Raw genomic sequence first — 25,952 nt, 5'->3', positions numbered from 1 at the left:
CGGCATACCGTAAAATGTTTTTCGAGTTTAAAGTTGAATCGAGCAGACTGCAAAAAGTACTTTACTATTTTCGCAATTTATAGAAGTATCATAACTTACTAATGAATTATAGTCAATTATAGAAATGATCTAAATTGTACATCTTTTGTTTGGATTCAATTGAATTTCTACATCTTTTAAATATTAAATAAAATATTATTTAAAAATATAATGTAAAAAATTTTTTTCGATAATGGTCAAATAAATTTATGAATTTATGAATTTTAATTAATTAAAGTTTATAAGAATATGTGTTATAATATATAACAATTTATTAATTGCAGAACTTTAAATATTTAATTGGATCAATTATCTTCGTGTAATTTTTCATTAATAATTTACAGATAAATTAATGATAAATTGTTATTTTGCATGACACATTTCGCATTAGATTAGATGCATAAATTGGTATGCAGATTTTCCTAGATATCTGTTACAACATTCTTGGCAATCACTATCATCTTAATCTCGCATCAATCTTTCCTAACTATAAAATATATCGCTATTTGATTTTTAATATCAACTGAGACAAACATCTCAAACACTTTAAAATTCAATATTGCACATATATATAAAATCTTAATTATCCAAAAAAGCGAAATCTGTTTTTAGATCAAACTATTGAATCAATCAATTGTTTTTATGCAATTTCCATTAAAAACATATATATATTAATACATGTAATGCTATAAATTTTATTATTAATTGTCATTTTATTTCTAAACATATATCTTAAATTTAACCAAAAGATGTAATATTTCCTAGGTATTTATTTTCAACATTTTTGACGCTTAGCTCGGCGCGTGAGTCTGGCACATTATTAATTAACTTCCCTTAACTATGAAATATTACAGTCATTAAAAACCTGGTCCTCCGGGGGGTATAATCGAGCTTTCACCGTTCATATGTTGTGCTCGCTCGATGAAATGTGCAAATTCTCTGCGCTCCTCTGAAAGTTTCGTGATGGCGACGAGCGACTAATCTGCTCGGTTCTTCTTCCTGCGTGCTGAAAATTCATCATAAATTCGCGTGGGAAACGGGTCGCGCGACGTATTATGCACCATGTTTAATGTTACGATATTTCAAAGACGATTAATATCCGGATTCATGCGACAAGACTCTTCGCGCGTGAATCAAGAAATTCGCGAGCGAAAATAACGCGCCCGCCCCTCTCAAGGTTTATTGTCCCTCGTCGCCAGTTATGTGTTGGCATATCGATGCCAAGAAATTGCGTTCTCTCTTGATACGAGAAGTCGTGGTACTTTATGTACATAAGACAACCGCCATCAATATATCTCTACACCGTCGCCGATGAACATTGTATGAGAAAACGCGCAACTTTCCGCATTCATAATCTGTACATCGTAATCCAATTTTGGTTTCTTGTTTTAATAATGTCTTTCTTTATTGCATATTATCATGTATATATGCAATAATTTCTTGTTTGTTTGTAAAATGAAGAGTTCTATTTATATCATCACAAGAGTACAGAAACAAATGAATGGAAATAATATTTCGTAATCGCGCAAGAAATTATATATAAATAAATATTATTATTTTCTGATGTATTATAGACAAAATGTATCAAAAGTTGTATCTAAAATTTTATTTATTAAAATTATTCAGAAAATGAGTAGCGCATGATTATTATAAATCACTAAACGAAAAAAAATAATACATTAAGTTTCTGGATAAATGCAAATAATAAAATTTTTCATTTAATTTTAAGTAAATTTAGATTTTAACAGAATTTTAACGAAGGTAATTAAACTTGAGAAAATACTAAAAAGTATCAATATAAAATTTACGATAAGAAAACTTTATCTGTAAATTCATTAAAAGATTCATAGAACTAATGGAAATCAATTTAAAATTACAACAATATTTAGAGTGAAATCAATAATAATATACATATACGACGTTATATCACAATGTAATGTTCATTATGTGATTGCATTAGTAATTTTACTTTTATTTAGTTTTATCAATTTTCACATAGTATCTATGTTATTGTAATTGTGTCTCAAAATTATTATTAATTTATTAATTAAACTGTTATAATTTAATACAAGTATATGCATGTAATTTTATCCGCATATGTATGAACACTAAGATAATTCCAATTTAATAAAAGCCTCTTCAACATTATACACTTCGCTGTGTAAAATAATTATTTAAAGTGCCTTGAGAGATTGTTACGTAAAAAAGAAGATATGCTCGGACGTCTCTATGTATACTTCGTTCACATTGGAGCTCGCAGTACCGACAAAAATATAAACATATGCATACGACTAATCCTAATCCCTTTGAACAAACTGCTCACGATGATATCATGAATATACAAAACAAGGATGAAGTAAAAGGAGTGCAAAAAAACGCGCCGCATTGCGCCGTCTTTTTCGCCGGCGAATAACGACACGCTCGAGAGAATCTTCCGGATTTAACTTTCGAGGGAGATTTCCAAATGGAGCGAGAACAATTTCCCCGTTTTTCCCCGTTGTCTTTGCTTTCACTGCTATAAATGACCATGGTTTCTTTCTTCTCTAACCGCTGTAAGTTTAAACCGCGATTGAATTTCGTTCTAGACATATACGAATCGTATTTAAACTTGTAGCAAAGTCTTCGACAAATTTCGGCAAATTCGTTAAAAAAATCACTTCAATCATTTCACTTACTATGATAATAAAAATTTCAAGATAATAAAATAAATAAATAGATAAAGAGTATTGAGATTTAACAATTAGGATGTTAGCAATTAGATATGTGATTAATTTTATTTTTTATATAATTCTTAATATTTTTGTTTGTTTGAAATAACTTTTTTTTATTTATTCACGCTTTTGAATTCAGAAAATCAAAATATGAACAATAAAATTATCATGAAAAATAATAAGCATTTTTATAGTTAAATTGTGGAACACAAAGACTATCATCAGATCTCATCGCTATCGATTTTTCGCCTCCACTGATGGAGCTCGAAACGCAAACTCGTAATTGGCACCGACATAATTAACCCCCTAGACAAACTAACCTAGGATACCAAGCCGTGCAAATATGACGTATAGAGAAGTACCGTCTCTCTCGCGACGGGCGGTCGGCGTAGACGAGCATGATTCATAAGGGGAATATTCCCCTTGTGAATACAGTTCGAACGCTTCAGTCATAACATTGCGTTTCGCGCGATGCCGCGAGAACGATAGAATGTAGATGAGCTTATTGAACCTCAACATAATGAATTAAGTGCGATATGCGAAGAGCCAGGCGCGAAATACGGAAGTAATTAATGCGAAAATGACAAAAACAAGACATTTCTCAAATCCCTTATTTTCTTGGAAAAAAACGTCAATATATAATAATATATAATCATTTATATAACGTGTGTTTCTAGAGCTCGGTATCTTCGAATATTCAGATCTATATACATATATGAATCTATGATAAGTAAGATAGAATCAAATTAATTATAAAATACATAATTGTTATTAAATAATTTAATTACAAAATTAATTAATAATATATTTTCATTAGTAGTATAATACCGTAAGTATAATACCGTAAAGTTTAAAACATCAAGACATAAAAAAAACTAACACGTTTAAGTTTTTAAAATCGAAACATCCTGAGAGTTATGTAATTCATGCTTTTCACAAATTTCTTTCAATTCGCAAAAATCTCGAATTTTTGAGCTCCATTTTCGACGGTATTATTTTTCATATATTATACGGTCACGATAAATATTAATCTGAACTTTAGATCCAGGTCAATATCATTTGCATTTACGATTAGGTCTTCGCACATCAGCATCAGAGAATATCTAGTTTCTAAAATCTTGAATCCTCTCGCGCTTTACTCTTTGATCTCAACATCGCACAGTAACGTATCTATATATAAAATAAAACGAATAGAGAAAGAAAGCAAATTCTCAGAGACTCACCTCGTACGCTCTGAAGAGTAGATAGAGCTCCCTCGGCTTGGTGTCCATCGGCAAGCCGCTCACGAACAAGGTGCGCACCTGAAACAAGGGAGAAAGAGAACGATAATTGAGTTAATTAACCTAATTGTGGGTCTAAAAGGAAAAGAGAGCAGCTGACAAAGAGAGAGAAAGAAAGAAGATGAAGGAGGCGTATATCGAGATAACTCGGAGGCAAGGGAGTTGACTTTCTCGATTTGACTCCTGTCTTCGTCTATCAGACGAATCGATAACTAATTGCGGAATCAATGTAAGATACCTCGAGACTGCAAGAAGTCGCTCCCCCTCATTCGTCTTCCTTTTTAATTTCGCCATTAATTCGGCAATTTACAGCGCCGAGCCCAATTAATTATGGCTCAACGCTCAAAGATCTTCGGAAGTGATTCCCGAAGATATTTCTCTCCCCCAATATTGATCATTCTTTCCGGCCACTCATTGTTAATCGGCGTGTTTAAATTAATGCGATAATGTTTTTTCCACAGTGGAGAATACAAATCGACTTTCCATATTAAATGCCATCATAAGGAACAATGTAGAAAGGAAATTGATTTGACGCAGCTAGCAAACTTCAACATGTTGATACTCAGATAATTGCTAATAAAATGTCCTTATTTCAATAAGAACGCTAATTGCTAATAATTCATCATGTTAAGAGTATATATATGTGTATATGTGCGTGTGTGTGTGTGTGTGTGTGTTCGTGTGTGTGTGTGTGTGTGTGTGTGTGTATTTATAATATTAGAAAAATAAAGTAGCAGTTGTATGTTTATATGATTTCCAATTATTCTCGACCTTAAGCGCAATTGATTTCAAACTTTATAATAATCTATATTTAAAGCATATTATCTATATAATATTAAATTATAATGCTAAATGCAATTAATGTTAAATACTGAGAATATTAAAAAAAATTCGTGTAAAAAATAAATTTTTCAACGAAAAAATATTACATTAAATAATCTCAAATAACTTCGACAATTTAAAAGAAAATTACTCGACATATTCGAAAGAAGAAGTTTATTGTAAAACGCACAAGTGTAGCCTTCTTCCCTCTCTATTATTTGATCAATTTTCTTTAAGTATTCACGAATTAATAGCCGGTATACCGTCTCCTGTCACTAGCAAACTTTGTACAATATTGATAAAAACTTGGTCGCGTGGAGACGCTAAAGCGCTAAAGACACGTAACCGCAACCGCGTTGCAGGTCAGATCGTACTACTAATGGATGAGACTAAGACAGTAACCGGTAAAGTTTCGCTGGCCAAGTTACGTGAACGTCTTACATCGCACGGGCCTTAAGTAATTGCTGCGGCTATGTACATGCGCTCGTGCAACGTGCACTGCGCATATCGCGGGCGTAGATATACGCAAGTGCGAACGGTAAGTGCGTCTCGCCACCTAACTTATAATGATCTCTAGAGCGGAGCATCAAATTGCCGCAATGAGGTTGCAGCAATTAATGAAGTTAAGAAACTCCGAGGCGGTGATAAAAGTATGGCGCACACGCGCGGCTCTAATTACTGAGGTCTCGGTCTGCTGCTGGCATAATTTTTATAAAAACACTCAGTTTTTGTATTTCCATCACCTTTGATTGACACGTTATCGATCGTCAAGTGACTTACGATAATAGAGATAATAAAACCGCAATAGTTGGACTTGAATAGGATCATAATTAATCAGCACTACCATAAACTCGGATTACATGAAACGTAGAAAATAGTAGATTAAAGATAAAAAAATAATATAATATAAAATTAAACTCGATACTCGCTTATCTTGGATTGTATGCTTGCATCATTCGAATAAGAAGAAAAAGAAAAAATTACTTTACTTTAAACAAACTATCAATAATTTTTCTTTTAACTCTTTCTGATTGTAAGTTAAACTCTTTAAACTTACTTTACAAAACTTGGAATTATTGAGACTTTACTGTACTTCTAAGTATCGAGCTGACTCGATTGAAAAGAAAGGAATGTGAGTTGATTAAAACAAGAAAGGAATGTGTATTATTCTCCTTGATAATTAACTGATTAGATCGCAGAATAAATCTGTACTCGAGCGAAGCTAAAATCAATCTAATTAAAGCAATTTTTAAATACTATAAAATAATTATGTGGAATATAATAGAGTATATAGAATATAATAAAATCCATAAGGAATGTAATCGCTCAATAAATGCAAGAGTACATTTTCCCATTTTTTTATCGATGGATTAGATTACTTTTCGCGATATCGAAAAAAATTCACAGTGATGGAAATATAAAAATTAAGATTCTAGGATTTAGAAATTTAAACTATCTTATTCCGGAAGTTTTATGAAAGCAAATAATTTAACATTTTAATTTAATATTTTAATTATTTCTTATTCCAATTTTTGTGAGCAAATTAATGATCTTTATTATAATCTTAATAGATGATAATATGTACAATTACTTTAAATACAAAATATATCTCCCGTTCTCTCTTAATCGGCATAATATTTTTAATTGAAACAATAACCTACGTCATATTTCTTACGTATATTTCTCTTCAACAAAACGAAATCGTATTATTATTTCATATGCTTACAAGTATATATTACTCGTTCGTTACGCTAATTAAACACAGCGCACATTAATCAGATCTTTATCTAAAAAATTGTCGGTTTCCTATTCTTCTTCTTCGCTTCTTTTCCGCATTGTAAATTTCAAGCGCATTCGCAATCTTAGTCGAGTTTTGTCAGGCGTAGCTTCTAAATGATAATAATTGATCATAGACGAGCGAGTCCACTCCTAGCTCGATTGCAACTGACCATGTCGCTAGTTCTCATTGTTTCATGTTTAAAACTATGCCGCGCTGCCACTTGCACATCCGCTGGCGACACTCCTCGTCCCATATTTATGTTCCCCTTTTAGCAGCCTTGTATTTAGAAATAATTCTGTATATCAGCGCGCACATGCACGATAAATGTAAGACTTTCTAGTTTTTTATTAATTTATATATACAGATTTTTTTATAAAATCATAAATATGAATAAAACCATATATATATATATATATATATATATATATATATATATATGTATATATGTATGTATGTATGTATATACAAAACCATAAATTATAAATAGATTTCTTCTCCGAGCGGAAGTTTCATTACTTACTTTTTGTAGTGTTTTGATTAATATATATTTTTTGAATATTTAAATATTAAAATTTCTCAACACATAAACTTAAAATAAATAATATCTTTTTATCTATTTACCTGAAGACTGATAATTAAATTTCCCTAGTTCTTCAATAATTCATAGCTGCAAAATTACGTAGATGTAAATTAGTTTCTAGTGTGATAAAAATAACAATTCAATAGCAACAAATTAATCATATGCTCGGCTCATTTCAAGACCGCACGTGGCAGAAGGAAGACAGTGATTCGTTACTGTCCCCTCGTTAATTTCCGACAGGAAGCATCGAGGACAGAAAAGGGGCAAGAGCATGCAAGAAAAAATATCTGCATTCTTGAATTGATTTTTTTCAGGCAACCATGGCTGTCATGTTGAATTGCCTTAATAATAAATCAAATAATTTTCTGATTTTAAATCAGTTAATATTATAGTCTCTCTCTTAAATCTTTGTACCTATACACGATAAATAAAATGCTGTGTTCACATTTTAATAATTATCTCACACACGTACCCACAAACACATATTGTACTTATTAATATATTATTATAATATTATTATAAGTCATCAAGCAGAAACATAAAAACTTTTTATAAATTATTATAGATAAACAAATCGGAATTGCAACATTAATTAGTATTATAAGTTTTCATTTCTTGCAAAATATCATTATATCATTATTTATACTTCAACATTTATTTAATAATTATTTTTATAAATCTTATAATTTTGTAATCTCTCTTTTTTTAAAGTTCAAGAATTAATTTCATTGAAATTCAAAATTTCTTTCATTTTATTTCGTTTGTTTGTTATCTTTCTTGTTTTTATCAATCTAATACTATCTATCTAACTACCTATTTTTTATATCGAAGATTGCAATTTTAATTCTGTTGGAAATATAGAAAAAAATCGATTCGTGACAGCATAAACTAAACATTGCTTCAAACGTATTGTATTTTCTATTACTATTTCTCCTAGTGAATGTACAGGCGAGAGAGCCGTCTGGCTCTATTGTCTCTCGATAACGCGTTGGCAACGTTGATCAAACGTAGGTATCGCGAGTTTGATTAATTTTGAATCAGAATTTACAGGTAATTCGAGAGTACGCCGAGAGGAATAATTTGTAAAACGCACGCCTCGCCGGGTTTCCGAATGGAAATGCGCGATTACAAGCATATCTCTTTACAGACAGACGAAGCAAAGCCGCGGGAGATTTATTCAATTCGATGAAGTTCCAATGTGTACGTATAAATACGCTTATGTATGAATGTATTAATTCAGTATTAGTACACAAATACGAATATAAACACTCGTGAGTATAGGAAAACAGTAATAAAAGACTATTGCAGAAAATAGTGATGAAATAGAATCCTGCATCACAGTTTTCCCGATACAAATTATTTCATTTTGTTATAGTGCCAATATTGTTATGTTGAAAACAACAGACAAATCGCTAGTAAAAGTATTCAATGCACTTATACAGCGGGTTGAGAATGCAAAAATACTGAATCAAATTAATGCTAGTGAATAGTAAATGTTTTTCAGGTACATGCATTATTTAAAGATGAACTTTTTTTATACGTAGATATTATAAAAGAGAAAAATAATTTTGTATGAATAGCAATAAATGTGTGTGTGTGTGAATATAATAAAAACAATATTTTAAGGCTAACAAAATAATATAATTTATCTTAAGATATCCCCTTTACACATTATTTATTAGTAATTTAATAATTTTTTATCATACGAGCATCACACATGCATCATACATGCTCACACACATATATATTATTTTACGTAATAATTTCTTACTAATTTGATTAAATCAAGTATATTTAATCTAGTTTAGCAGCAGTAAATATCTTTGTATTTTCTTACACGCTTCATCGCGCTTTACAAAAGCAGGATGCTTGTCAAAGCGAGGATATGACGAGGTCATATCGGACTATGTTTAATTTGCATCGCGATGCGGAAAGCGCGTGCTGTAGGACTTCACGCAACAAGAAAACGTCGCATTTGGAGCGCATCCGAGCAATTTCACGTTTCGGTCGCCAAACCGGCCGCAGTGATACCAGAATGTGAAAGAACAAAGTTGCGGCCGCTTTTTCCGGCCGCGCGTTCGCGGATTTCCGCGACGCGCTCTCTCGATTCTGCCGTGTGAAAAGTGACCGGTTCCGCACCACACAGCACAGCGTGTCTCTTTAATTTTTCACGGTTAGCACGACGACTACTAGCGAGCTTTCGTGCCGCTAACAAGAGGGTCGCTAATTCATTTTCACTAAAAGCCGACGAAAGCGAGAGAGGCAAAAAGCCGCTCACCGCAATTGCGGTCAAAATAATGCAATACGAGTTTTCCATGAAACAGAAATTAATGAATCTAAGCGCAGTACTTTATTTAAGATGTGTTATCTGGAAACAATTAAAGATCAATTTTAAAAAGCGATCTTAAACATGATAATCAAATATAAAATGTGTATTTCGAGATCATATGTGTTGCGATCATATGAAATTCGATACTATTGTATATTATGCAATTTTTTTGCAATGTGCACATTCTCAAATCGATATGTTTCAATTACTTGATGCGATATTTACGGATAAACATTGAAGGCATTTCTATGAGCAGAATTCTGATAAAGCGCTTATATTAATTTTATAAAAGAAGAGCAAAAGAGTTCAAGAAAACATATTTTAAAAAAAGCGCATATATTTAAAAGATTATAACAATTTAGAAGTCCACCTAAATTCTCAAAATCCCGCAAAAGCACTCCTTAAATTTTATCTCTGCTTGTCTCTTTACGACACACTTTGAACAATTTTCTCTGCTCCAAATCTCTTTTGTCGCGGTCCCAACAAATTTATATTCCAAATATGTCGGGAAAATATTTGCAACTATACAATAGTGGACGATTGCTGAATTTCGTTTTAAAGTGACATACGAAAAAGATCATATCTATCGTAAAATTTACAGAAATTGAGACAGGGTTTCCATAAAGACGAATCGGAAATCAACGCGACGAGTCGTCGCAGCGCCCGGTAATTAAATCATCTTCGTAATCGCAATTATATACGTTCGTGAATATTCACGCGGCGCGTCAGCTGGCATATTCGCACTCCTCGATCTAATCTTCTCGTAATTACGGCGGGTGGAATTTTCGAGCGCTGATCCAACCGAGGCGCGCCGACGAGCAAGGAGCGTGCTTCCGTTAACGCGGGACGAAATAAAATACCGGAGCTGGGGTTCGATGGGCACGAGCTCGTTTTCAGTGTATCTACTCCCCCGTAGAGATGCACGCACAATAGATTTGTCAGTATACGACAAACATAACTTGCATTATCTCCTTACAAACAGCATATCAGATTTTATGATGGTCGTGTCGCGCAGGGAACACTTATCTATATTTGAATGCTATGCATTTTTAGGAAAGAGGTTTTATACCAAATTTTTTAAATATAAAAAGTTCGAAAATAATATTTTACATTCGAGCATTAATAAAATTTAAAGTATGTCTACAAAACAGTTTAATCTTTTTAAATAAAGATAAAATAATTTTTAAATAAAGAAAAAATAATTTAAAAAAAAATGTGTGCGGTATATGTAATTAATGTTATAGGTATTATTGAAGCATATTATTGGAACATTATATATATAAAATTTTATCGAAATTCAGTGTTTAAATTTTAATACATTAAAATTTTATTGAAAAATGCATCATTTTTAATTATATTAATCTTTAATTATATATCTCACACACATTGCTTAACATAACTAAAACTGTGAGATTTTAAAATAAAACCTGCAAAAATGCATTACTTACTAATTAACTTTTTATATAATTCCCATGGCATTCAAAAAAAGACTAGTATTACAGAATATTAAAAAATAATGAATACACTGAAAACAAGCTCGTGCCCATCGAATCCCAGCTTCCGTTATAATAAAATAATGAACTGGATTGAAACGCTGGAAGCGTAATATCATTTTTCACGCGTTGCCTCTATCTTCATTCGTGCCAAAATTTTTGACAGTGTAAATGAGATATGATTAATAATAGATCGAAAGCAAGTTATATCTTCAAGTTGTCTTTAAATACAGTCTGAATATAAGAATGCATCGCTGTCCCAGCGATAACAATTAAATAATACTAATGATAATAATCATACTCCATATAAACACAAAGATGTCAATTACAGATATTATAATAGATTTAATTCTATAATATTTTAATTTCTTTAAAAAATCAATTTTTATTTGATATTCAACAACTTTTATCTTTACAAAAATTTTTATTTCGAAAATTTCTATATTATTAAATGTCTGTATAGATAAAGAGAAATAGAGAGAGAGAGAGAGAGAGAGAGAGAGAGAGAGAATTTATTTGTGCGATATTTAATATATATAATAAAAATTGATTTTCTTTTTATATATTAAACATATTTAAACGCAAAGCTTATCTCGTCAATCCAAAAATATCGAAGAAAATCAATAACTACGTGTAAGATGAGTATATGAGGTATCTACCAACATTACGCAAATGATATAATACCGGTTATTAAAACGCGATGATATGACTGTGAGAATAATAAAGTACATTATTAATTTTCCTTTATGCTTGATCGTGGCCGATCGTATCCTTTCCGAGGAGAAACTTAAAACAGCGTAAATAAGCGGTAAGCACGGTGTAATTAATAATAGGATCGCTAGGCGACGTGCTATTTTTGTACGTTCGCCGAGTTTTCGTCGCTGATATTACACGCGTCGTACGGAAGAAAACGCCTGCAGCGTACAGTTTCCTACGAGCCAAGAAAACACGTTACGTCCCCTACGATCGAGTGTCACGCGTGTATACGAGTGGTGACCGTAACAAAAGAGCAGAATTAATCAAGAATTTTGGACACGCACGTGTTGGATCTTTCGTCGTAGCGCGTTACGTGCCAATTCGCTCTTGCGCTAAATCACAGTTTCGGTTACCCACAAGATCGCACTTGCGTGCAGCAAATCAGAGCGTTTGTTTTGCAAGATGTCCCTCACGTTTGTCGGAAGTGGCTCTTTAACGAAAACCGTTTTACGAGATAAACACCTTTATGAAATTAGAAGTGTGACAGATTATACTGGTTCCCGGATGTCAGAGTTATTTTATTCGCAAGTTGAACGAGATATTATAATAGACAAATTTAATATAATTTATGATAAGTTATTAAGTTTATATATTATCATCTTTTAACTCTCTTGATGTATATTATTAATACGATTTTATTATTATTATTATTATTATTATTATTATTATTATTATTTTATTATTATTATTTTTATTATTATTATTATTATTATTATTATTATATACGATAATATTATTTATTCGATATTGCTTTAGAAACTATTTTAAAAAAGTCTTGATGTAATAGATCATATATATTATATGCATATGTAACTAGCTATAATTAAGACCTTCATTACAAAGCAAGACTAACTATGACAAATGAGATACTGAGGCAGCGCTCTGTCAATTTATGATATCATTAATTTACAACAATTTATAAAAGGATACAAATTGTTACTTCTTATTTGTCTTTCTCATAAATTTAATTATTTTTCTGGAAATCAAAATTTCTTAGTTTTTTATATAGATTTTATAATAATAAACTTCAAATTATATTTGAAATTTTAAATAATAATAATATTAATAATATATTATCGCATCAACAATATATATGTATATTTTTTGGTACGTGTTAACATATTCAACCACTATTATTTTTTGTATACTCTTTTTCTTATCTACCGTTAGAAAGCTTGCTCTACGTTTATGATAATATCATCTATATAGATACGCGATCGAAAGAAACAATTTGATACTATGAACACCGTGTACATTTAAACGACTCGAGAGTTCCCGGCGACGCAAATACCGGAAGCAACGGGGTTGCATTAATATATCCCCGCAGTAGCAGTGTGGAAAGTAAGAGTAGAGCGACCAACAACCGGTGTACGAACGCTGCAGTGCAGCGAAATGAATGTGAGGACCGCACACATGGCGCACATTACAATTGGTTTGACCTCGCACGCTTTCATTATTGATGCCATAGTCGCGACTCTTCGCTGCATTGTGACAGGAGACGCTACCGCGCGAGAACCAATGTGAAAACAGTTCTGCTACCTTTTGTGAAGCGTCTCCCTTGCGATTTCTACGAAATGCAGGAAATTGTGGCAAGGTGGCCGATCGTCGCATGACATTTCTCAATGTGCAAGATGCAGATCGCATGCTTCTTTTTTATTCGACCATGAAGTAGCCGCAAAAGTTATTGCGGAATAAAACTACGTTACTATTAAAATATATATCGAAAATCACTACCTTACAAAGTTTATGAGTTCACTCTATAGAGATTTTACGATATTTAGAATTTCAAAGTTCTATGTTCTTTTTCTTTGTCTCTATCTCTCTCTCTCTCTTATTTTTATATTGTCATATTTAAAAAATTAAAAAATATTGAAAATACAATATCTCAATATATTTTTTTTCAATTATCTTTCGGAGATACTATAAAAGAATAAGTATTCGAATTTGTGCACATTTCTGAAATAATTATAATTGATTTAATCTGTTACAATCGGACAAGTAATACGTCCGTAATTGCGGTACAAATTATTCTTATGAGATTATAGTTCAAAATGTAACAACGGTACACACCTACTCTTAGTTTATTAATTGTATGATGGTGTGACCGAAGGGAATGTCATCCCTTGACATATTGCAGACCAGAATAAAATAGCTTCCCTAGTAAAAGATAGAAAGGGGGCGTAAAGATAATTATGCGACATTTCAAAAAAACGAGCGATTTTCCGGCTTTCGCTAGACTCAATTTTTGCAACGTGACAGTGTTGAATCTGTTCTTTTGATTAAATAAATATCATAAGTCAGAACTATAATTTGCACAATATAAATAAAATGTCAATATAATAAAATGCAATGATTTTACAATTTAATTGCAAATGGAAGATTAAGAACGATGACGTCGCGATCACAATAATGATAATTTTAAATATTCGCTAATGTATAAATATATATAACTTTTCCCTCTTACACTCTTTGAACGAATAGTATTGATTTTCACTAATACTTTTCTCTCAATAATGATGTATTTTTTTGCACACTTACTATATCAAGTTAATAGACACATAAAATATTGATGTATATGATGGATGTTAAAATTAGATAAATTGTATATGCGTAAGTATCTAAGGTTCATCATTTTAAAATTTTATTTTTTGATATTATGTATTTCTTTTTACATTCTACATTCTACATTCTTTAAATATTCTTTTTACATTCTACATTCTCTAAACATTCTTTAATTTATTGTAACTTGAAAAATTTCTATTTTATTTATGTCATTATTCAAAATTCTTTAAAAATTTACACAAATTTACAAATCGATATAATATATCTCCAACTTTGTACTTGGAGGAAAACATTTTATTGAATTTACTTGCGTTTATATACACATGACACATGCGTTAGTAGTAATAGTGCCATTCATTATTAACAACACAGCCAGTCGACTGAAAGAAACTTATCCCACCGTCAGGTCAAGAGAGAAAAGTTCGCGGCGAATATTTCGCTGATATAAGAAATTCTAAAGGCGCGGGCGCGAGAGACTTTAGAGCTCAGGCCTGGCCCGAGGTCATCGCTAGTGTATAGCCGAGGTCGAGATATAAAGAGAGGCAAATAGATAGAGAAGAGAATGTGTTGAAGGGAAAAAGAGGATATACGAGAAAGAAAGGAAAGACAAGTAAAGGAATAGAAGGAAATGAAAAAAAGAAAATAATCCATATGAAAAGAAAGGTTCATATGATAAGGTCATGATTATAAAGAAGAATAAGAAAGAAAGAGAAGTGAGAAACAAAGTACATGAAAAAAAATGAATCTATATAGAGGAATGAAAAAAGAAAAAAATAAAAACATGCATGCAGGAGAAAGAGAATAAAAAAATAGAAAAACAAGCTAAAAAATTAAAAAATAAAAAACAGAATTAGTATGAAATAGAATAAATTAAAGTGTAGAGACAAAAAAGAAATAATATGTATGATTGAACAAATGGAAAAGAACTAGTGAGAAAAGAAAATTGTGGCGCAAAGAAGATACCATGAATAGAAAACAACAGAGTATATAAAGAAAAAGGAAAAAAAAGAGTGAGAGAGAACACGGAGAAGGGAAAAGGTAACGTGTACTGCAAAAGGGAATGCAATGAAGCGAAAGGAAAGTGGAAGGGAGGAGTCGCTATATTCTATCAAGAGAGACGGAAGAGCCGCAGAAAGATGAAAGAGTTGCAAGAGAAGCAGTGAAATAAGGACACAGAAAGAAGTAAAAAAGGACCGAAAGACCAATAGACAGAAAGAGACAGAGAGAATGAGGAAGAAATAAGAAAAATTAAGAAGGAAAGCAAGACGCATATAGGGTGTTCGAGAATGTACATGACGAATTTCACTTAGAAGTCATTATCATTTCTAACTTAATTTTTTTCTTAACAAAAATCTGAAGAAAACATTTCCTTTTTTTCTGTATGCATCCTTAATTTTTACTTAAACATCTCAGTAAGTAGAGTTCAAATTAAAATTTTGTGAAATAAAATTCACTTGAAATTAAATAATGGATGGAATTTTAAATTTTAATTCGCGTAATAAATAGTTCACCTTTTTCAATTATATCTAATTAGAAAATTATCGATATCTTAATAAATATATTTGAATAGAATAGACTTCATATCTAGTTCAAAGCAATTATAAATATATCCTGTGAGAAGTTGATTTCAAGCACCCTATATACGTATGTACAAGCGGTGAAGAGGCAAGCCGGGAGGATTCGAGGGTGTTGAGGGTAAAATGGCAGGAGGGGCAGGAGTCGAACTGAGGTCGAGCTGGCGACGCTGTGTCTGTCTCGACGTTTAAGAACGAGGGAAGCCGGCGCAACGGACCGATCACTTATTCATGCGCTTCGAAATGATTCCAGCCTTGTAACCGGTCGGTGCAGTGTGTGTGACGCGAATCGCACTTACACGCGGCTGTGAATTAAAACATCAGCCTGCCATCCTTGCGGTACGCCGCCTTTCACCGACCGAGATTCGCACGACCGACATTATGCCGAGCGAAATCTGCGAGCGCGAAATGCAGATATCTTCCGATAGCACTTCCGGACTCACAAATTCTCGAATCTATGAAATTATAGATCGTTTGGAGATCTCATTGTTAAAATTAAAAAGGATTTTAATGCATCTCTTTAATGTTTTTCGACAAAAGCAAAATGAAAGTTTCTATTCGCGTTACAATATATTTTCAAATAAGTATCTCCTCCTATTTTAATAAATATTTAATTTTAATTAAAAAATGATGACAGATTCAAGCTGTGCGTCAAAATGTACATATATATATTAAATAAATATATAATAGTAAATCACACTTTAAAGAGACATTTTTAAACTTCATTTTAAGAAAGAAATAAATATTACAATATCAAAAATATTACAATATCAAAAAAATGCTTTATCTTAATACAAATTTTTAACCTACTTTGTGTATAAGATAGAAAATAGTAATAATAAATTGGGAAAGCTGAATTATAAATCTGAGGATGTAGATTTTCTTAGGCAAAGTCTGAGAAATTATTTGGATTTATAAACTTAACAAAAAAGAAAGAGAAATTCCTACACATTTCAAATTGAAAATTTCAACTAAATACGTACATATTTGGATTTAAAGAAATAAAATAGAGAACATATTCACTATAGAGGATATATTCATTTAACGACAAACTAGAATGAAAGTTTGTATTTAAGTATCGCGCTGGAGAAAGAGCTTCATGGTGTTGTTATTGCACGCGCACGAGATTGCTTTAACTTTTTTCATTAATTCGTAGTATATCGTTCGTTAAGAAAATCTCCGACAAAGTAGAAGCGCGAGTTAATTAAGAATGAGTCGCGAAGGCAAACACTAAAAAGATGTTTACATTCTCAAAAGTTAATTCTCACTCAAACAATCTCTCAAACACATAATTTGCATAAAGATGAATTGCTATCAATTGTTGTACACTATTTACATATACCGTGGACAAATTTTTTGTACGATTCCACATTAATATATTGTGTGAAATATAAAAATAAAATAAAATTTTAAATTAACTTAAATTAGCATGTTAAATGAACATATTTAACAACAAATTAATTCATTCAATGCAAATTTTGATTTTTAATTATGCAATATTTATGTCTAACATTTACTGAAAAGTGATTACCTTAAATTTAAGATAATCACATTAATAGTTCTCGTATGAACAGAATCAACTTTACACATTCGATGCATCATACAATCATTCAGTGATAACTTCTTTTTTTTTCTCGCAACAGTCTTACGGTTCATATATTTGACGTAATATTTCACGGAACATTGTTCCGCGTAACGTTGTCCTATGGGAGTTTCCCTCAGAATTTAGTGGGAGTTATACTTGAAAACGGGTGTGTCTGTATCCGAGCAGTCGTTAACAATACGCGCTCATATATGTACTAATGCCGCTGGCACATACTTACACTCGTACTTCATCGTGCGCTTTTAATCCGGCGCGGGTATCGCGCATTTTAATTCAAAACCGCGCGAGAAAAACGCGCTATTTATGACGTTACCGCATTACCGCATTAAGTTATCCCGCCCGGACGCTCATATTTCTGCAAAGGATTTTTCATCCCCACGCGCAAATCACGCTCAGGACCCGCATCAATCAACTCGTCGAATCGTTTAATTTAGACACGCTTAAAAGCCCTTAACTTGCTCAAACGAGATTTTAATATACGGCTCGGCGAGAGAGCGTAAAAGATTTATGACCAACGGACTACCCTTCCAAATCATAAAACAGCAATGTGTTGAAAAGGCACTTTTTTAAATATATGATCTGAGACATAAATGATTACTTAAGTAAAATTGACGTGTATTGTGTTACGTCCTCGAGAATTAAATTTGAGAATCTCTTCATATATGAAAAAGTTGATATAATATGACAAGATTGCATAACTATTTTTTCATATACGTATATAATTGAATTTTTAAAGTATAATTTAAAAAAACATTAATTTGTAAAGAGAAATATTTTTAAAGACAAATTAATTTTTTAATTAATATTGTCGATTTTCAAAAATGCATAAAAATATAAAAATTAAAAATTGAGAAATAAAGAAATCAAAAATATTAAACACTTACTAAAATTTTACAAAAATATTAAACACTTATTAACATTAAAATAATACATATATGAACGAATTAATAATTATTATTTGATATAAAAATTTTTTTATTTTTTAAGTGTATTGTATTTTAGCAGAAATTTAGAAGATATTAATTTTCGATTATATTTTACTTAAGTTGAACGCGAGTTATAATTCTATGTATTTTAATGCAATATGATTTATGATGTCATCTTAGTATTTGCATAATTAAGGGCACATATATTGATTTTGCACAAGGCTTTCGAAACAGTGTCAATGCGCGTTTTGTTCATATAACTGATAAGCGCCGGCAGAGAGTATGAGAGATTGTGAATGGCATAATTGTATAAATATCTGATTAAACATTATATTAGCAAGCGGTACATTTGCCTAACCCGCTGTGAGAATTACAAGATTCAAAGCGGCATTATTGTTCGGCGTAACCTCGGCATCAGCCATAATTACCGACGCAGTGGGTGATTAATCATCGACTGGTCTATTGCACTATTAAGGCGACGCTATTGCGGAAGTCACTAGCTAAATCACGTCGATCCTCGTTTCCTCGCGCGAGTTTCCGATACTTGTTAATCCTTCTCACTTATCTCATCACGTTTCGATTAAACGTGTGCATTTTCCCAAGAAAGAAGAACATATACACAAATGATTAAGATAAAATGTATCAAAATTTTTATATCTTTGTTTGATATATTCTTTGCGTCTCCTACATTATCTAAATGTAAAAATACAGTTACAGAGATAGAAAGAAATGTGCTAAATAAAACATAAAAATATATATAAATACTTATATAAGTTAAGTTATAAAACTTTCAATGTTAAATAGTCTAATATAATATAATTGTTTAATTTGTTTAATAATTTTTTCTTATCGGTTTTCGTTTTTATTTTATTATTTCTATTCTTAATTTCTAACATTAAAACTATTCGATATTTGCAATATTATTCGTATTAAACTTTTTAAAAAATTAAAATTTTTCGCTTATTGGAAAAGTTTCATCTAAAAGTAATTCTACTATAATTTAACTCTATCATAAATTTCCTTTTAGTTTTTTATCGTATTTTTATTAATTCGTGCAAGCAAAAATGTCAAGGTTCATACAAGAAGAAAAGTATATCCGTGCTATAAAGTACTTACAGTACACTTCTCATAGTATTTATGTTGCTCTCCTAGTGGCACTAGTCAGATCCTTCTTAATCAAAGGTTGACGATTAACTAAATAAAATTTTAAGTCTTTTCTCACTTTTGGAATGTAGTACAACACTTCACTCTAGTGATCAATGACCTCACTAAGTCATCATAAATAAACAATGTTTATATTTCTTAAGATTATTATGAATTTACAAGACTGTTTCTTTGCGAAAATATATAAATTCGTTTTTGTTTACCTTTAATCTTTGTTCGCTCTAATATTTATTTATGATTAACAAACATCAAAATCCAACATTATTTATAAATTTATAACAAACTAATTCATAATAATGTTAAATTTGTCATTTTATATTCTCATTCAGCTATTTACTTTTTATGCATTCAATTTTACGAATTATTTTTTACTTTCTACATTACTTCTATTTTTTGTTTCTAGTGCACATAGTTATAATATATTTACAATTTGCAAAAAAAACTTAATTATACTAATATATATAATATATATTTCGCACTAACATAGCAAAATTAATATATATCACTTTGTTAAATTTAGCCTCAAAAATCTAGAAATAAGAGTTATACCGGCGTCATAGAAAAACCGCATGCGCGTTTCAGTGTTTCCAGAGTAATATCATGCGTACGTTGATGGAATAAATTTTAAATACACCGGAAGAGAGTTTTGTGTGTTCGCACGTGTTTGCTCACGCGCCGTTTCGTGCACGTTTTAGCAATTTACTGACAGATAGTTTGCCGCGGTAGTGAATTTTATGGACAAATTTTGCCGAGTTTTAGATTCACGACTGTATCGATATCAAGACTAAAATTTTCACCCCGACTCGCTCTCGATTACAAGGCACCGCTAGACCACCGCTAGACCACCTATCGATTTCCAAACAAATGGCTGCACGTGAAAGCACGTGAAAAAACCCCGTGATAGGTTGCACTTTCTCATCTTATTGTTAGAGTATAATACATTTGTCGTATTTGAATCTTATGTCACCTTTATATTTTCCTCTCCTTCTTTTGATCATTGCTATCATTATATGTGATTTGATCGATATCTCTAATTTCTTATCATTCACGATCGATTTTTCTTCTATTCTCTTTTATCCCTTGTTATATTTCGAATTATTTTATTTCTTTATCTCTTACTCCCTGTTATAAATTTTTTATTTTATTTTTATTTTTGAATGCATTTTTCTTTTTATTCTTTTAATCAAACATCATATATATCTTACATAATAATAATGTTGTCAAAATATTATTCAACTTTCTTGTTAGACCTACAGTTTTATATATGCCTTTATTTATTTATTATTCTTCAAACAAATAAAAAAATATATAAATATATTTATATGTTAATCATATTCTTAGAGTGTTGCTTATTGATTTTGATCGTTATACTATTTAAAAATTATCTTATTTTTTCATTCAAATATAAGAAAAAGATTTTTCTATATTCTCTATTACAATATATATTATGTATACATAAACACTATCATAAGCTTATTTTTAAGTTAAGTTTAATTAGTATTTTTATATACTTAAGAGATACTATCAATTCTTTATATATAATAACAATATATAAATATATATATTTTATATCCAATATCTTTTACTTATTTTTTATTATATTATTCTAACAAAAAATGTGCAATGTTTTTTTTAATCTGATATATTATAGAACCACTTTAAAATTAAACTCACTTTTCGAATGTAGTACAACACTCTATCGATTGAATTCCACATGCGCATCAACATATTTACAATGAATCTTTTGTCCGGCTCATATTCATATCATTGCAACATATCATTGATAGCTAGTTTGCTAGTCATAAAACATGTGTACATTTCAATATATACATGGTTTCACACACACACACACACACACACACACACATCTTAGCTCTACATATGCGATAAATTATATTAATATTCTATAAAGTTGGAGGTTAAATTACATACGTATGTATCTTCATGTACTGTTGATGTAAAATGAAGTAAAAGAATAATCGTTATGATAGGATATTAAATAATAAATAATAAATTCTAATTTTATCACATATTTATAATCCCAAATATTTATTAAAAAGCAATTTATATTACATTTTTCATAAAATATTCTCAAAAAGAGATCAATCTCTTAAAGTATAAAATCAATGCTAATATGTTTATTTATATATGTATGTCAAATATTGCTTATTTTCTTGTGTATTTTATTTATTTTATTTTCTCACTCTTTCTCGCAAAGTTAGAAATATGTACAATTATTGGAGATTTCTCGCGAGTCAAAGTTAATCCCATAAATCACGCCCACGCGAATGAGGACGCAGCTGCGAGAAACAGTAATTCAACACTTATTTGCAACAAGTTTCTTCGCAACATATGTCTGTACTTGTAGCATCGCATTTTTCCTTTTTGGCAACGATATTTAATTTGCATTTTTAATAAGTTACATATCTCGTAATTCACTCATGATGAAAGTATAAAACATAATTAATAATCATGTTAAATGGGCTTATATTATAAATGAATTTATATATAAATACTTCTTCTATAGATACTTTTATTGATCAAATATATTAAAAGAATATATTTTTTATATATTTCTTAAGAAGTTAATGAAAATTATATTTTGTTTAAAAAAATTCTACCTCTCATTTAAATTTTTTTTAATATTTTTATAAAGATATTTCTAAGTGAGAATTTTATATATATATATGGATTAAAATAAAGAAAGCTAATAATTTTTTATTAAGTTGTCACTTTTTAAATATACGATACTATATTTAAAATAGACTCTCCTTAATACTGATTTAATATGAATTAAATTATGAATATTAAACTATGAACTTATTTTATGTATAGATTAAAACTTTCAAACGGTATTGAAAAATATAGATCAATTTATATATAAAGCTAAAAAATATATATTGTTGTAAAATGCTTCACAGGTAAGATACTGCTAGGAACAAACCGTATCATGTAATGATTCTGCAGGTCGGCAGTGGCATGATAATTAATCAGACCGTCGCGACAAGCTTTCCGTCTCTGATTCTCTTTCATTGTCTCATTCCACAACGCATTTTCCTCGAAGATTGCCTGGATTGTAATGGGAATTTTAATTGCACAAAGAGAAATCCTTTATCTTTAAAATCCGATTTCCGGAAAAATAATATGCTAAAAAGATCAACGATGTTTTAACTATCCAATTTCCAACAGTGATACAATTAAATGACACAATTCTTGAAATAAAATCTCAAGAAATCCATTTTTTTTATTTATAAGAAATAATGCATAAAATGTACATGCTTGAATGTGATCTAAGAAATAGGATTTGTAAAAATGACTCTGTTTAAAAAAAGATATTTCGCACTGTATGTGTGCGTAGTTTTAGTCATCGAATTTTAATTAAAAACTTTATCTGCTATGATATATATGTAATTGAATTATCTGTGTCATTGATGAGTGACTATTGAATTTATACTTATTTTATAGTTCCACAACATACTTATATATCTTGTTAAATTATCAGTTTTTCATATTCTTGCTTTTAAAGAGAAACAATTATTTATTTGAGTTAATATAGTCATATATATTATAATTTTCAACTTTTTAACAACCTCTTTCATTACTTTTACTTAGTTTTTATATCAAGTTTACAACATTTTTACAATTTAATAATTTGTAATATAATTATTAATAATAAAAAATAAATATGTGACAAAAAATATTCTCAACACACTAGAAATGGCTTGTTATTTCAACTGCATACTTTTTCAAATTTTAAAATAACTATATATTTATTTAAAATTCTTCCATATCTCGTTTATTTTTTATACATTTTATAATTTTTATATTAGCCTTTTTAACAAAGTGGACAATCAATCGAATGACAAATCCTGACTATTTCAAGCACTTTTGTCCAAAAGTAAGAATCGACCTAGATCAGTCGACAACTATTCATGAATATGACTGTTATATCGGAATCTATTCACCTTTAGTTATGACGCACGACCTAAATGTCACAGGTAATGGCGAGATCTATACGAAAGAAAGAATCCCTCGCGTGATATTCGTGTTATATTTGGAGTCAGAGATTTCAAATCGTGACAACTACGGAGCTAAATCGCGCGTTCTTAATAAATTTTTAAATGAGAGTTAATAAAATTTTATAGAGAACTGTTCGGTTGGTTTATGCAGTTAGAATGCATAATTGGAAATTTCCAGCTTTTGGTGCATCAATTTGCGGTTGGTTTAATTTTTGTATTAACCTAGTAGAATCTCATAAAAAGTCCGCTTTTAGAAGTAATTATTTTTTTATGAAAAAGAAAAATAATAACTTAGAATATATGCTCATATAAAATGTGCCAATCCTCGAAAAAAAAAACATTATTTATTAATCGTTACAAATTTAAAAAGAATTATATTTTTAAACATATTAAGTTCATATTCAACACGAATAATATATATTTTATAATTTGAAAAATATAACCACTCATTTTTCTTTCCATATATAATATATAAATTATATCTAAGCTAATATTATTAATATATTATGAGCACTATAAATACAACGATGATTTAATGAGAATCACTTTATAGCAAAAAACAAGAAAATATCAAAAAGTATCGGGAATATTTTTTTACTACGAGTATAATAAATGAATACCTTTAGAGTTTTGCGAAACACTTATCGTATGTTTTATCGCAAAAGGAAAAATAACTACAAAAGTTAACTTTATCAACTGAAAACCGAGGATCGCCTCGAGCTTGCTGCTTATTTATTTAAATTATTTGAAATTCGTTCCCACTTCTTTGTCTATTTTCTTTTTTGCGAAATTAGACATGTAATGTGCAACCCTGATTTAACCATGACAAAACCGATATAATAGGATATAGAACGGCGTTATCATTTCATAAAACTAGAACGCACAATCAGTTGGACCTTGTCAGAAATGTTATTTATGTTTACTTGTAGAAATCAAAATTTGTATGTTATAAAGTGTATGAATAATTATGGAGAAACAGAATTGCAAAACATATTGTCACATATTGTCACATATTTATATCTCGATTTATTCCTAATAATCGAAATTCATTAATGCGTAATTAAATATCACAAAGAAAATGGCTTTATTGTGATTAACCACTTAGATTGATTAAATCAGTTTAAAATTTTCAAGACGTAAGATTAGTATACATATAAGAAAAGATAATGATTAGATATGTTGTACTTTAGATATATCGAAAATATAAGTCGCAAAAGACTAATATTCAACATCCTAGTTAAATCTCTGAGTATATATAGCTAAACCTATGAGTATAATATTGGATATAGTTGATGACATACATCAAATTACATTTTGCTCGTGATCGGATTTAATTGTCTCTTTAATCAAGCTTTCTAACGAGAGAATGTTCTTTAATTACGAGATATAATTTAACTGCACGTTTAATACGGTCACTTATAGAACATCGACGACTATTAAACTCGCATTTACGAAGCAATGTCTGTCATGCAAATAACTTTTTGTCGTGATTAGGAGAAGTGCTCGTACTCATACTTGTATGATCTAGTTTCATAACTTGTTTAACAAACAGACAATATAAAATAAAAAATTAAGGACAACAAGAAACTTCGAAAAAATATAATATTCTAAGTTTAATTTTTAGGTACACAAAATTATAAATAAATTTAATGGAATTAAAGCGTTCATTTCATTATTATAACTTTTATTTATTCTGCAAAATTATTTTAATTTCTTTTTATAAAATCACATAAAAAATAGCTATAAATGAGAAGTGATCTCTCGTTTTCAGCTTGTTTACACTTTTATAATTAGCTAAAATAATAGCCTGCAAAAGTAAATGTATAAATTATAAAAAGAAATAAAAAAGGTAAGATTTCCCTTAGTTTATAGATAAAATATAATTTCAAATTGTAGCAGATATAATTATATTTTAAATATGAATTTAATATTTGCCAATTAAGAGAAAATTCAGGTTTAAAACATCAGATATGTAATTTTATTATAATTTTAAATTTTATACATTACTAGAAATATAAATTATAAATGAAGTAAATTAAGTAAATTAAGTATAGTTGAAAGTAAAATTACGGGTTAAAATACATTAAACACTTCCGTAAATATTTAAAAAATAAATTTAAAAAATTGTAAAAGAATAAACATTGTTTTAATATATCACTTAAGTTTCAACAATATAATTTCAACTAATATGTTACTATATCTTTTCTTAATGAGCTAAAATGTTTTATACTATTCAATATAAAAGAATATTTTTTAGATTATTTAAAAACATTTGAAGAATTCATGTTTTTCTTAGCTATCATTTTTTATATTC

The 25,952-nt window shown here is 29.8% G+C and overlaps 1 protein-coding gene across 4 annotated transcripts in view; it reads right to left on the bottom strand.

Annotated features, from left to right (window-relative positions):
- The window catches only part of LOC145971207 (protein couch potato), a 93,993-nt gene that overhangs the window by 51,437 nt on the left and 16,604 nt on the right, over window positions 1–25,952 (bottom strand). For all 4 annotated transcript variants that reach the window (XM_083098618.1, XM_083098617.1, XM_083098619.1 and 1 more), the window contains exon 2: window positions 3,974–4,051. In XM_083098618.1, the coding sequence (XP_082954744.1) occupies window positions 3,974–4,051 (78 nt within the window). The remainder of the gene's footprint in view (window positions 1–3,973; window positions 4,052–25,952) is intronic.

Source organism: Camponotus vicinus, unplaced genomic scaffold, assembly GCF_025532165.1.
Source record: "Camponotus vicinus isolate PSW18456_S1 unplaced genomic scaffold, iyCamVici1.0 SCAF_4, whole genome shotgun sequence".
Lineage (NCBI taxonomy): Eukaryota > Metazoa > Arthropoda > Insecta > Hymenoptera > Formicidae > Camponotus > Camponotus vicinus.
Note: the sequence above shows the minus strand (reverse complement) of the source record. Positions and strands in the feature narration are given on the sequence as shown.